This window comes from Triplophysa dalaica, chromosome 18 (assembly GCF_015846415.1).
Source record: "Triplophysa dalaica isolate WHDGS20190420 chromosome 18, ASM1584641v1, whole genome shotgun sequence".
NCBI lineage: Eukaryota > Metazoa > Chordata > Actinopteri > Cypriniformes > Nemacheilidae > Triplophysa > Triplophysa dalaica.
In genome coordinates, this window is record NC_079559.1 from 5,145,398 (window position 1) to 5,160,342 (window position 14,945).

At 37.2% G+C, this 14,945-nt stretch overlaps 2 protein-coding genes across 3 annotated transcripts; both read right to left on the minus strand.

Moving 5' to 3' along the window:
- Nucleotides 1-1,553: 1,553 nt before the first annotated feature.
- elovl7a (ELOVL fatty acid elongase 7a) lies at nucleotides 1,554-8,260 on the minus strand. Of its 2 annotated transcripts, none has more exons than XM_056729623.1 (8): nucleotides 8,101-8,260; nucleotides 5,523-5,605; nucleotides 5,026-5,216; nucleotides 4,523-4,603; nucleotides 4,177-4,233; nucleotides 2,888-2,993; nucleotides 2,677-2,813; nucleotides 1,554-2,563 (listed from the first exon to the last, which is right to left on the minus strand). In XM_056729623.1, the coding sequence occupies exons 2-8, from the start codon at nucleotides 5,584-5,586 to the stop codon at nucleotides 2,333-2,335; spliced, it is 867 nt and encodes a 288-aa protein (XP_056585601.1). In that variant the 5' UTR covers nucleotides 5,587-5,605; nucleotides 8,101-8,260; the 3' UTR covers nucleotides 1,554-2,332. The 2 variants fall into 2 exon arrangements, with proteins under 2 accessions (XP_056585601.1, XP_056585600.1); XM_056729622.1 differs by lacking the exon at nucleotides 8,101-8,260 and adding an exon at nucleotides 7,930-8,050.
- A 954-nt stretch (nucleotides 8,261-9,214) lies between these two features.
- Nucleotides 9,215-14,929, minus strand: ercc8 (excision repair cross-complementation group 8). Its single transcript, XM_056729621.1, has 12 exons — nucleotides 14,609-14,929; nucleotides 14,335-14,430; nucleotides 14,123-14,224; nucleotides 13,830-13,953; nucleotides 13,404-13,485; nucleotides 12,785-12,853; nucleotides 12,273-12,339; nucleotides 11,942-12,045; nucleotides 11,293-11,417; nucleotides 10,627-10,824; nucleotides 10,405-10,500; nucleotides 9,215-9,770 (listed from the first exon to the last, which is right to left on the minus strand). The coding sequence occupies exons 1-12, from the start codon at nucleotides 14,683-14,685 to the stop codon at nucleotides 9,708-9,710; spliced, it is 1,203 nt and encodes a 400-aa protein (XP_056585599.1). The 5' UTR covers nucleotides 14,686-14,929; the 3' UTR covers nucleotides 9,215-9,707.
- Nucleotides 14,930-14,945: the final 16 nt, after the last annotated feature.

Consider the following 14,945-nt stretch of genomic DNA (forward strand, 5'->3'; position numbering starts at 1 on the left):
AAACATTTTTATCCAAAGGGATTTAAAGGCATTCAAGACATATATATATATATCAGTGTGTGTTCCCTGGGAATCAAACCCATAATCTTGCTGTTCTAGCAATATTCAGCCATGTAAACTACAGGAAAACTGATGAAATGACATCAGCAAATTATAATAATTCATATAATAATTCAGGCAAATTACAAACTATTTTTGGGCTTCTACATTAATATTGCTTTTCGGCAACAAGATTACTTTCCATCCCATATCCTCCCTTTTCTGCACACATGTTGTTTGCTTCCATAACTGTTTACACCACATGGGGGAGCTGTGATCTCAACCTTTTCGACTCCAATAATATTTAAAAAACACCTTCTCACAATAACTCAAAGTTTCTACCCAATAAAATATTTTTTAAGCATTACGTTAAATAAAAAAAAGTGTATTTATTATAAAAGGGCCCCCCAAAAAGACCAGCCCCCCATTGAAAACCTCTGCTGTAAGTGCATTTCAAACTTTTTCACACATGCTCATTTTTAGACATTGTGAGGATTTTCTGTACTAAACATAATGGCTTTTATACTGTACAAACTGTATGTTCTACCCACCAACCAAGATTACTCCTCAACTTAACCCATATAAAAATATTTTATTTTCAAATAAGCATCATTTAGTTTGTTTAATAATAAATTACATCACACAGTCACGCACATCTCAAACGATACTGATTTCCTTCACCAAAAATATACTGCATTGTCTTGAAGGGATAGTTCATCCAAAAATGAACATTCTGTCATCATTAAGTCACACTAATGTAATTTCATACCTGTATAAAGAAAGATATTTGAATGAATGTTTATCATTTTCAGTTGACTACTATAGCATGAAGGATTAATTGCTAGTCAAAGGTGCCCGAGAACTCTTTGTTTTCCTAAATTCTTCAAAATATATATGGGTCAATGACAAATAAGAAAATGTCAGGTGGTGCGACCATATATTAATTTAAAATAATATACATTTAATGTATTTAGCACTGAGTATTTTTCCCCTCATATATAAGAAATTTAACATAAAATCATGCCAAAATATTTTATTAAGAATTTTATTGAGAAAATTAACATTTATTTCTCAGTTTTGTTCTCTGTTTGTATGTTCGGACGGTCGCACCACCTGACATTTTTGGTCTTTCAAACACCAAAACTCAAAAAATCTATTGAATTTCAATAAAATGAAAAGGGTTTCTTATAAAGGACATATTGTAGATCCATTTGATATATGACATGTATTTATTCAAATTCTTTTTAGGAAAATATTGAATTTGGACACAAAACACGTCATTGACCCATATATACACGTGTTCAGCAGAACAAAAAAAATCCTAATATGGAAGTGGATGATGTCACAGAACTAAAAATTGATAACATTCTTCCAAATATCTTTCTCTGTGTTCACTGGAACAAAGGCATTTATACAGAGAACCCAAATATTTTCAGGTCAAGCTCACTTTTAGGGACGTCTTTAGACACGCACAACTGATGCAGTCAGTCCATTAAACACCCAAACAAGCAATATAATGGAATGCCTCATTTATTTTTTACATAAATATTTAAAACTATCAATTAACATACTCCGTTTCTTAATACAAAAATAGCATGGGCTCCTGTCCAGGCCAAACAGCCTGAAACATTCATGACAACGCATATGAAAAATAAACATATTACAGACATAGTAGCAGAGCGTCACAATTCCTGTCCTGTTTCACCAAAAGAGCAATTTTCATGCATCGGTTCCTTCAAGGACAGTAATGGCATATCTATCATTCACTCTGAACTCAAATGTCACATGTAGCGGGTGAAACCCACAATATATTACAGACAATAGCACCTCCTGTACATGGCAGAGCATTCTTAGTAGGGAAAGAACAGATTTGAGTTGTGGGAGCTTAAATCTCCAAGTTATTAAGCTGATGTGGGCAAAAATAGAGACGTAAAGAGCTAAATATACAAAAATTATAGCTAAAACGTCAATAAAACAATGTGACTGCCGTGAGGGAGGATCCAGAAGGTTTGTGTCTCATTCATATCTCATTAAAGAGGAACTAGAAACACACCATTATGCAGAAAACAAGTGAGAGAAAGGAGTGGCAATGCAAACAGCTCTTAGGGCAATGACCCACTTCAACTCAGATGCCCGGTGGACGGTAAAAAACAGGAAGAACTGTTGTACGCTAGCCCAGAAGGTTGAGATAAACCTTTAAGGTGTACGTTTAAATATTCCTGATATAAAAATGCAGCCACACGCCTGTCGTAGGAAGATTGTCACTGCCGATTCGTTGATCAGGTCTCACCGGTTATTCCTTCTTGCGGTAAATGCCATTGTTGTTCTGCGACAGGTTTGAACTTTGCAAGACTTTGGGAAGCCTCTTGCCTTTTGTGTAGGCGTGATACCAGAAGTTGAGGAAGAGGAGAAGGAAGACGATGCCATAGAGAGCGATGATGTAGATGAATATGGGGTACTGGTAAGGGCAGTCTTTCATGAAGAAGTACTGGCATATATGAGTGGTTATAATGACAAACTGGATCTGAGGAAAGAGAATAAAATAATCATAATGGACTTCTAAATGACCAGCCCGAATACAACAATGTTCAAAAACATTAAGGGTGAAATGGAAATGAAATATTTTGTTACACATACTAGCTGTACTGAAGTCAAATGCTTTTTCCACCATAAATACTTCTGGTAGGCAGGGCCCAGGGCTGACAGGCCATAGTATGTGTACATGATTACATGAACGATGCAGTTTAGAAGGGCGTGAAACGTCCCGATGCCACCTGCAAAACAAACAGATGCCCGATATTAAAAAAGCCTCTTTTTAGATGTACTTACGGAGTCTCAGAAGACGCACCTGGAGCGAACCGGACACCAAACCACCAGGTGAAAGGCATGATGGAATGATGGTAGACGTGCAAGAAGGTGACCTGATTGCGTTTTTTCCTCAGCACAAAGAAAATCTGTCCATAAGAGGCATTGAAAGTTAACGGTTATATTTTAAATTGGTTAAACACTTTACTTTTTGTCAGTTTTAATATGTGAATAAAGAAATCCAAGGTTGACTCCCCTAGAAAAGTGTGAATAAAACATTGGCTCTCAAAATTAAAAAAAAAAACGAAATCTCAAAATCAGTGTAACATCAAACTGCCTGATGAAGTAACTCAACTAATAGTACAAATTGAGTGCAGGAATCCAACTCATGCCAACGTGATGAAGCAACGTGTTGATGTGGAGATGAAATGACAGCTTTCATATTTAATTGTTATGATGCCTATAATCCCAAAACAGTGTTATTATTGTACATTTCTATAATCCAATTTGCTAAAACCATTTGGTAACCAACTTAACGTAAATTAATATAAACAAATGATGATTTACGTTCAGAAAGGTCAGTTGACAACATAAAAAAGAAAAGCACATGAAGTTACCTGCAATTTTTTGTTTCAAATAGAAACATTTCCTCTAATGCCGTACAATAACATTAACATAATATACAGTTCGTCTGTGCGTTGTACATATTAATTAAAACTACTTATATATATTTAGGAAATATTTGCATGTACATATTTATATGTATATATTATTGAAATTATATATAAACCTTATGATATATGTATGTGTTTGTAAATACAAAATGAATGTGCACAGTACACAGACATATATTATGTAATTTAATTTTTATTCTGGATGAGATTAACCACGATTAATCGTTGAACAGCCCTAACACTAAAGTCCATCACTGTAGTTGTTTTTTACAAAAGAAAGAATGAAACCAACTGATATTTATTTGCATTCCACTGATGCTGAAAATAGAGCTCAGGTTTTATTGCTGCTCTGCAAGAAAAACAAGCACGTCAGCCATAAAGGTGCCTCCCTAAAACAAAGAATTCCATTTTTCATCTCCGCCCTCGACCCACTAGTAAAAAGGACTAGTAAAAGACTGGCTGCCATCTTGCTTTTCCTAATCCATTTTATACATACACTTTATTCAGCGTTTCTAGGGTATTGACAACCATATTTACAAACCAATTTTCACGTTCAGTCATCACCGAACTTTTCAAACCGATTTTGCTGTTGTGCCAGCAAAGCCAATAAAAATGAGATTACGAAAAAATGATAATAAACAGAAAAAGAGTAACTTACAGTGTCTAAAAGCTCAATGAACTTGGAGAAGTAATAGAGCCAGCAAGTCCATGCCATCTGGAGTCAAAGAGACAAACATGCACGCTGATTTTACATTCAAACCATTATTTAGACTGTATCAGACATACAAATTAAATGTATTATTTAGCAGCAGGTGTGTACAGAAGAGGTCTATAATTGTGCATCCATTGACCAATTTCACATTTAGATCTTGGGAAGCCAACTAGACAAACAACTCCCCAAGCCAAATACCTTAAAGTGCCAGATTACAAAATAAGACAACAGGTGTAGGGGGTGCGGCTAGGCCTTCACACAGCAGGTAAAGCAGCATTTCTTCCATGCTCACCCTTGTGGCTTGAGGTGACCGAGAGTAGTCTACCAGATCACAATGGAACGAATACCCTGTTCCCCAACCTGACATGACAAACTGCAGAAAGAGAAATTCAAGAACAACGAAACATTTACATATGTGAAATGTAAACCATATTTGCTGCTACCGCAATTTAAGGAACATTAGCTATGTATTGCTCCAGTTGATGTAAATATACAGTAAAACGATTCATTTCTAGTGTACATACAGGTGTATCACCAACTCTACTTAAATTTGAAACATATCACATTATGCAGTTATTTGGCTAGCTTCTGACTTTTAAGTCTACTCTACACACCCTTTAACACCTTCACGTGTGACTGAAAAGACAGCATCATTCAAAGGAGAGGAATCCAGCCAAACACGTTCATCCATGCAAAAATCACAAAAGACAAAACCCACGTGACTTCGTAAACTTTCGTGACCTTCTAAAACGGGAACGTGCACTACTGCTTGCGAGCGAAGAAAATAATAATTACCTCGTAACACATGTAAAGAGAAAAAGCCACGACGCTAAAATTGTAGACGATGAGGACCTCCTTCAGTTCAAACGGCTTCCTGTTCTCCATTAATCTGGGCCCCAGTGACCTCACAAAGTAGATGTACAAAGCAATAATGATGGTTTGTGGCAGTGGAGACGACATGAGCAGCCAGTCTTCTGTCCTGGGGTCTAAAATCACATCGCATAGCAAGAATTACGCCGTGACATCTACAGTAACTGCATTATATTTATTTGTAGCAGATTTGTGAATATGTTTGTTTTGTTGTTGCCTTACATCATTATTCGTAGAGATTGACATAAAACACTGATGTGTGAAAAACTATTATACTACGGTAATAATCAGTGAGGATTCAATGAATGCATGCAGGATCTTCTGGTGGGAAGAAATAATAGTATCCATCCTACCTTCTCTTTATTACTTCACATTTCAAGAAGTAAGAATTTAAAACATTTAAAAAGGGTGTCTATTCTTACCTGCATCTTTGATCCAGTTGTCATACAGCTGTGCCGCTGTGGTTGTTAAATCATGGATCGCCATCACTGCCAAAAATCCAATCCTAAAGAAATTAAAGAAAAACTAAATTACAAACGTCAAAATGTAAATGCAAAATAGCATTTGTTTTTTAATATCAAGACCCACTCAGTAAAACAGAACAATTGCGATGAAATGATTGTGTGCATTCAGGAGAAACTCATCCCAGAAACATCAACAATTTTAAAGGTCCAATGTATGAAATTTAGCATATCTAGCAGTGAGATTGCGAATTGCTACCAATGGCTCACGTAACCCCTCTCCCCCAATATGTAAGGTCTTTAAACACCTCTGAAGACATAGGTATGTATATTACGTTGTATTTATATCAATATTACCTACACACTGGACCTTTAAATTCTGGAATTACAAAGTATTGCTACATACAAGACTTCTGGTAGTAGACTACTAAGTCTACTAAAGGAGGTAGAACAATTGGTTCCTAAACTCTGAGATCTCAAATCTAGATTAAAGACACATTTCTTGACATGTTAACGTTGCTTTACCATGCTCACTATTTCTGCTTAAAAGTATACATGATATTAGCCAACTGCATAATCTAAGAAATGTACATTCCTAAAAACACCTCCGATAACAGACTATTCTGGTTTTGTGATGTTGAAATGCACACTTTCTTTAAAGTAGATTTCGAAAAAGCGTTATACAAATAAATGTTAATACTTAACCTCCTAAGGTAAACTTAAATTCGATACACTGCAAGCATATATTTCACATTGTGTCTCGTACAAGCACAATTTTTTAATACAACTTTGACCAATTTAGAAACGTAACTTATTTGTACGAATTATTATTATGGTAAATATGCGGTGTTATAAAAAATACAGTGTGTACCCCAAAGGGGATCTGACAGAAATTACGTTTTTACATTTTTGTTAAGAACAGGCTTGATATGCATAACAATTTGTACATTTAGATAGCTTAAGATAGAACATTTCAGGTTTTGTTATAAATATTAGATTTTGGTTTGCACATGTGTGTGTGTGGAGATAGATGATCTATCCACCACCTGTACCCACAAAATGTACAATGCCACTTCTTCCTGTTTTAGTACCACTGCTGCCTTTGAAACTTGAGATTAACAACATACTGTAACCTATGTGTAATGACACAGTAACAGTCACTCATATTTACGTTCTCCTTATCAAATAGCATGGCGTGATCTGTCACCTAAGTGCAGATGCAAGAAGGACTCTTTCTTGGAGCAACCATGAAAGGACGTATTGTGTGAATACATAAGTAGTCAACAATTGGATCGTCCTCCATTCTCTCCAGCAACCTCGGAGCTGAACAAGAAGGCAAGTGTTGGACACAATGGACAGCAGTCAGTGTATGTTAGGGACACAGAAGTCAGCCTTTAGGATAATGCGGGTGGACAACCAAAGAGATGCGGAAGGCAGAGAACAATGTACAGTAGCATACAGAATGCAAATACAACAGTTCAATTTGGAGACACGCAAGAAAGGAAGACACTAACAGGTTCATGACACAAATAAAGTGTGGGGCAGGTCTTGCATTTTGTAGAAATGAACTGCCTAGATATTCGTATAATACAGTACTAAAAGTCACAGCCACATTAGACACCCCAAAAATATGTAAATTAACAAAATCTTAATCATTTTAATTTTAATTTTCATGAGGCATCTAATTTACTTTAAATGCAGTACTATGTGTACATATACTTACAAAATATTAGTGAAGTAAATAAGGGACCTCACAATACACTGAACATAAAATGTGTACCAGAGTTTGGAAACAAGTGAGGAGGAGTGAGAAGAGTTTTGAGAAGAAACTAATCCAACATGTGTTTCAGGGTGATCCAGTCCAATTATGTTGCACTTGTCTGCGTGGATACTGTAATCTTCACCACAAGCCTCGACACGCCTGTTGCCATGAGACAGAGAGAAAAACTACTTCCCTTCTCACAGGTGCATTCAACTCTGGGGCTTCAAAATCCTCAATAATATCAAAACTGACCCAACAACATATTTTGTCATGGTTGTTTGTATTTTATTTACCCTAAAACATGACAGATTCCACAGTTGGTTACATTAGCAACACACTTCTTGCACTTCTATGTCTACCATAGTGTAAAACTACTCATCTGTGACACTGACAGCTGAAATCAGAAGGTTTTAATATTGGTTAACTAAATGTAAACATCTTGAAAGTAAGATGTACTCCCCAGGTGAAAAAAAACAATGCAAATACTAATACTTACAAATAACGTTACCAGTTAAACTATTTCAAATGACTTAATGTTTTGAGCCTTATTCCAGAGGGACTTAATGATAACACCATCCCAACAAGAAGAGATCCAAAACACATTACCAGTATAGATCATTAATTCCAATAACCACCATCTTTGATTCGATCACAGTTTTTAACAGGAGAGACTGAATTTATTCGCTTTTTACAACAACACGAGATCTTACATCCAGGTGAGTTTGCAACTGTCCTTCCGTAAAACAGACGAAAATTCAAATCTTTATTGCCACTTACCCCTATAGATCCTCCCACGTTCACCGACACGCTCGTTGTCCACCTCTGTCAGTTAAAAACTAAAAAGTCATTAAAACTGAAAGCTAAGGGTGTGTCTGCACGAGCTCCATCAATCACGTTTCGGCAGCAGCGAGAGTTCCGTCTTCTCGCTCCACAGTGCCGGTGGGCGGAGACTTACACATGATTGTGATACCAAAGGCTCTGATTGGTCGGGACTTGGAATACCTGTACTCTATGGGTTACCTACGTGGAGTGGATCGCATGAAATGAAGCATTTCATGAAAGTTGGGTTGGACTTCACCTAAGAGTGTGGATGCCACCCCTGCGTTCCAGTCAGCATACTATCCGCCCTAATAGTATCCGAAAGTAGAATTAGTACTTCCCTAATCGTAGTATGTTAAAAATAGTATTCCAAAGATTCCCGGATACTTCGAAGTGCAGAATGATGCACACTCTCACGAACGACATTACCCACAACTCACCGCGAGTAGGCAGAGTTAACTGACGCTTCGCTGCATTAATCAATTATTTAACTGATGCGTCAAAAAATAAACAAATGTAGGCTTACAGTAAACATACCAATCGAAATTATGAATGAATAAATACCTTAATGGAAATAAGAGCTGTATTTTGATGTGTGTGACAGTTGTCTAGGCAACGATGGCCACTTCTGCTTCCCTTTAGTATGTCTCAGTGTGTGCAATCTATTTTGTGTCCATGGCTTAATCGATTGCACATACTGGGATATAGTAACGAGAAGCGAAACTCAATCCATTGCAACACCAGCGCATCTGCCGTTTTGGGGTGAAAAAGACTCGGCTGTTCGCAGATTAAACTTTGTAAAAAAATTAAGACATTAAGATGAAATTCAGCCTGAATGATGGTAATGCATGAAGACAAAAGCCTTGGCTCGCTTGCAAACACGTCAGCTTTCTAGCAATTTCACCCCAAAATGGCGGCCGCGCAGTTTCCCCAAAATCACCAGTTGCGCCTCTTGGAATTGCTTCTCGAGTTCACGCAGACCCATTCGGGAATGACAACGAGAGTTTTCTATTTACTAAAAGTTTTTTATTGACAAAAAACAATGTTTGTATAGTATTTTCAAAGTTCTGCAAATACGAAACATGTGTCAGTTTACATGTTTTCCCTATTCATACTTTTTTCACTTTTTTTATTCATTAAAAAGATTTTCATTCAGAATGTTTGGCACCATTTATGTACATGATAAACAAACATACATACATTTCTACTCAGTATAAACATCATGACACAAATTGTCTTTAAGTGATAGACTTGCAGTCCACCTCAAGGCGAAATGCAAATTCTGTAGTCAAACCTCAAGACACCTGTAATGTAAATATAAAAACCCAAAGGTCTGAATAAACACATCGGCAGGTGCAGAGTGCAACGAGCTGCCACTGGTGCACAAAGTAATGAAAACGTTCATATTTAAAGACGAGGACCAGCTATGTTTGATTTTTTTCTGCCCATTTCTGCTAAATGAATAAATGTAAACAAACGCATTTATTGATGCAATATACAACTGTAGTGAAGGCACTGAAGGAATGGTTCATGTGGGTCTTCATCAATAACGAAATGTGGGACTTTTAGTCTTCTTCACTGCTCCAGGCATCTTCAAAAGCAGGATTAACAGCAGTTTGTGTTCCACCCTGTGAAAATACACATCCAGAATATTGAAACATTAAACTCATGTGCTTCAACGATTATACGGTATAGAAAACAAATGAAGAGTTTTCCAAAATGAGATTGAATGTTTTTTTATTGTGCATTCCAATTAATATCAATCAAACTACAGTTGGTTTGTTTTGATTTAAGCCATAATAACTAAACAAATACAGCTAACTACCACAATACAGCACAATAAAAACATGTTTTTTGAAAAGATTGTTATCTCATTTTGGAACCAAGCTCTTCAAATATTACTAAATGTGTGGTCACCTTCTATCAGCCTTCTATTTAAACTTAGATAGAAAATCTGGTAAAACAGGATATCAGACTCACAAAATGAATTCAGATATACTATGAATGAACAAACTTAATGTGCCACTTGAGCTCAGGTGCACATCCCACATCTACAATATGTCTGAATGCATACATGACATAATGGGCATGGTGTATGTCCGTTTATCCGATATTATCTTATCTACTGTCTAAGGCAGGTGAGGGCACTAACAAAGAGTGTTTACGTGTGCACAAATAAAATTAGCTTTCTGTCCCATCTAGATTACCTGCGAATTGAAACCATGACATTTGTGTTGCCAGTGGCATGCCAGTTGCTCCTACCTTTGTAGAGTTGGCTCCTTCATCCTCAATGTCAGGCTGTCTTAGCACCGGGACCCAGGCCAGGATGTTACAGTCTTTACCTCCACTGTACAGCTCCTACACACACATAAAACAGATTTATTTTTTACTTAAATTCAACTTCTAAACTAGTTTCAGTGACCAAACAACGATACAGGCTCAGATAACCAAATGTGTGTTTGAACTAGTCAGTGTGAGTATTACCTGGTAATCTGAGTGAAACTCACAGCAGTCTACATTATTATAATGTCCTCTAAGCATAGTGATCTGCTCTCCCGAGTGAAGCCCGTACACTGCCACCGAGCTCCCGCATGGCACAAAAACAAACTCTGGGCTGCAGCCCCTAGATACGGCAAACTTGAGGCCCTTCCGGCTCTCGTTTACAACCTTTCCATAGTTTACCTGTGGGGAGAAAGAACCCCTTGTGTTCAAAAGATAAAGATCTAAAGCCTGCAGTGAGATCCTTAACACAAGTCTGAAGTACTAAAATAAAAACTGGACTCTTACCCAAGAGCTTTAAATTACTATAAGAGATCCTATCTTGTTACCATGATAACTAAGAAGTATGGCAGCATTCTATCTCAGCTGCTACTGAAATGCCTTTTGAATCTTAAAAAACCAAACCCTTCATCGCAGAAGCATTTTTTTTTTGCGATATGAGCTTTTGGTCAAACAACACATTTGCACAAGACATTTTTCACAAGACATTTACATAAGAGTCTTACTTAACAACAACATAAAAAAATGTATTCCATGGCGAAAAAATAACACCATGGGATTTGACATGCGAGGAAAGAAAGAGCCGTAAATGATGCCCACCCTTACAATTGATGGAAAAGTTCAGGAATAACGTAAAAGTCTGCTGCTTACTAGCGTGTTTTCTCCCGTGGCACTATTCCAGAGACGCATGCGATCATCCGTCCCCGTTGTAAGGAGATAAAGTCCGTCGTCTGTGAAGCACAATCCATTTGCTCGCCCGTTATGGGCTGTGTTCACTGAAAAATGAATAAAAATACTGTAAAAACAGAATGTACTATGGACCATGTTCTTTAACCTCACTATGAAAGCAATGAATCTTGAAAGATTGCATACTTCATTATTTAATATTCTATTCAAACAATTTATTCCAATTTAGTTTTGTGACATATAGGATTTATGTGAGATAAGAATGGGATGCAAATGAAGAGCTCAGTTAATGATGAAAGAGCAGATCTGTTCCTAAGGTTTATTCTGTAAAAAGTGTTTGTCTAGCGCTGTAATCTGAGCTGTCAGCAGTTTTCACACAGAGGTTATTGTCCTCATTCAGTTCCGCTCGCTGCACTCGTCGCTATGGCAACAGCTTGATAACAGTGATGAAAGCCTATGATCTGACCTTGCATATCACTTCTCATGCTCTCTCCAAATCGATGTGTATTAGCGATACTCAGTAATGCATTTTAAACATTGCTCTTGCTTCAACAAAATACTGCTTCAAATCTACTAATGATGTGTTTCTAAGATCAAAAGGATCACAATTCACCTGCTTCGGATGAGGCTTTGGATTTGTCTCCATTGTGCTGGTCCAAAGTGAAAAGACTCCCTGAAGCCCTTCTAACATCCCAGACACGAACCCTGCTGTCAGTGCTGCCCCCGGAAATCCCATAGACAAGAGTTAGGGTCATCTCATGCCACCGACATTCACAATCAAACTTAAAAAGATCCATGGCAAGAATCCCTCTTCTAATAGGTTCAGATTGTAAGATCTTTCAACCAATTAGATCCTGGTGTGAAGCCTATGTGCGTGTGTCATAACCCCTTCTTCTTTAGGCAAACATCAGCCCTTACATTTGCACAGGTGTTAAAGTGCTTACCTGGCAGTGGCCAGAATGTGCTCGTATCGTGGAGACCATCTCACTGAAAGGATCTCACCCCTGTGACCTGCCAGAGAAAACACACTTTACCATAACTGACAATTTAACAGCCCTCATTATATTCGCATAACCATCATATAGGAATATGAAACTCAGATGAATGCATATTATCTTATATACTAGATAACTAAAGACCCATTATGACTTTTTTCATATGCAGAACACAAAAGATGATATTCTAAAGAATGTCTGTATCCAAACAACACTGGTCCCCTACAGACTTTCATAGTATGGACACACAACACTATTTCTCAAAATAACTTATTTTTTGTTCCACACACAAAAGAAATACATACAACATTATGATAAATTTTTTATTGGGGGCTGAATTATTACTTTAAGAGTCAACAATCTCTCTTTGTTTAACACATTTGAGGTCTTCGGCTTTTAAAAAGAGTACAATATCCCTCAACCAGGGCTGTCTCCATTCACACACAAAAAACATTACTCACCCTGCAGGATGTGGATGCGAGACCCAGACTTCAGATCACAAAGCTGCACTTTAGGGTCTTTAGTACCAACTGCCAACCCAGAGCACAACAGAACTGAATGAGAACAATAAGACAACAGCACAAATACACTGGGCTCCTACAATAACATTGTTAAGTCACGAAAAACACACCAGTTAATGTTGTGCATTTGGTAGGCAAAATGTATGATCTTTAAAATGCTTCTGGATAACATACTTACTATAGATCATTAAAACCCATCATAACGATAAAACAATATTGAACAAGTGTGATATGTGACATGGAAGTTTGTATAATTGAAACTCAAAGAAGGATGAGTAAATGTTAGAAATTAAACATGGACGTAAAGGTGTTTATAACCTGTCCTTACTGGATTTCTCACTTCTAAGAAAAATGTTTGCGCTGTTCTAAATATACTAAAAGCATCAAGTGTGTTTTATCAAATCTTATACTAGAACTAAAAGCCTCATCTTTAGTTTATTTCCAGGTCTAAATTAGATTTTATCATGACATCAAAGTGTAATGAATGATCACACGTGTTACAGAATAGCTATGTGCTCAATGTTGGATTTAGCCTTCAAACTAAAAGCAGACAACACACCTGCCACAAGACTGTGCTTTCTGGCTATGGTAGACATGTGATGGCAGTAGACATTCCCATCAAACTGGAACTCCTCAGCTGGCTAAAAAACAACATCATGTACATGTAACCCCATTATAATGACACTTCAAAAAACACATTGCTACCCCCAAGGTTTACAAAAAATACATAAACATACACCCATGTAGAACTTAAAGCTTAAAGGGGCTACCAGAATGTGTTTAACCATTACCAGACCACTGTCTGTATGTCAGTTACGATGCAAATAGCTTAACTCAACAGATAAGGGATATGAGAGACCACAGAAGAGATATGTGGTTCTACAATAGTATTTCGAAACATCTAAGAGCATATTTTATAGATTATGATTAAGTAGTTACAAATCAATGCAATCAGTTGGTTGGTTCGTGGTGATGGATGACGTACCTTTAGAGTTTCTGTGTCCCACACTTTCATGGTTTTGTCAAATGAGCTGGATATGAACATTCCAGTGTCATGTGGGTACCACTGCACTGTTTCTACACTGAATTTATGAACGTACCGACTGGACCTTTACATCAAAAACAGAGCTGTAAGTCACGCATCTTAAAAACACATCAGAATACTTCAGAGGCATTTATATAGCGCTGTGACATTAAATTTAGAATATGAAATGCTGACACCTGCTGGTCACTGTAACTAATTGTAACTACTGTGAATAATGAAGATGCCACACTTACCTGCCTACAGTGCAGACTGCTTTGCAAGTGTAATGAGGCTTCCTGCTGCTGTTTTCCAGGTCATAGACCACAATTACTCCATCAGATCCACCTGACAACATACTGCAATGCAAAAGAGCTCACATGTTTACTTAATCTATATATCTTGTATGCATATTTGATCTGCCTTTGCTATAAATAATATTGCACGGGGCTTGGGGAGTAGAACTTACTATCTTCCTTCAACAACTTCAATGTCAAGGGTGTTAATACCGTTGGCATGGATACGGTCAACATCCCTGTCGTAGTTCAACTCCAGACTCAGCACCCTAAACATACATTAGACGTAACTGATGAAGCCATATTACTAAAATGAATTACATGGATAACAAAAAACGGATGGAACCGAACCAAAACATGTATTACGTTACCACAGATAAGGGAAAACAAAGAAAAACAGATCAAGTTTAATATTAGCATTGTTAGTTTAGTATTTAATGGCAATACCTTCGTGTAGACTCTGCACGTCTCAGACGAACAGGGTCGTCAAGGCCCGACTGCCTGGCATAGAGAAAACTCAGCATCGTTGTGGACACATAAAGCTTTACGCGTTTAGATCTGTCTGTATGTTCTGTTTGTTATGGCTGTGTCAAAACACGATAACTATGATCGCTTGCAAGAGTTTTTAAGCATAAAACACAGGACTTGTGATTTTTGATTACCTTGCCAAACGGCGTTTTTAAACTATATAAAATCATTCTGCATTTTACACTTAATACATGAGATATTTTGGGGGAAATATGTTACTGTTGTTCACTTGTTGTTGGAAGCGGCCATGTTGTGA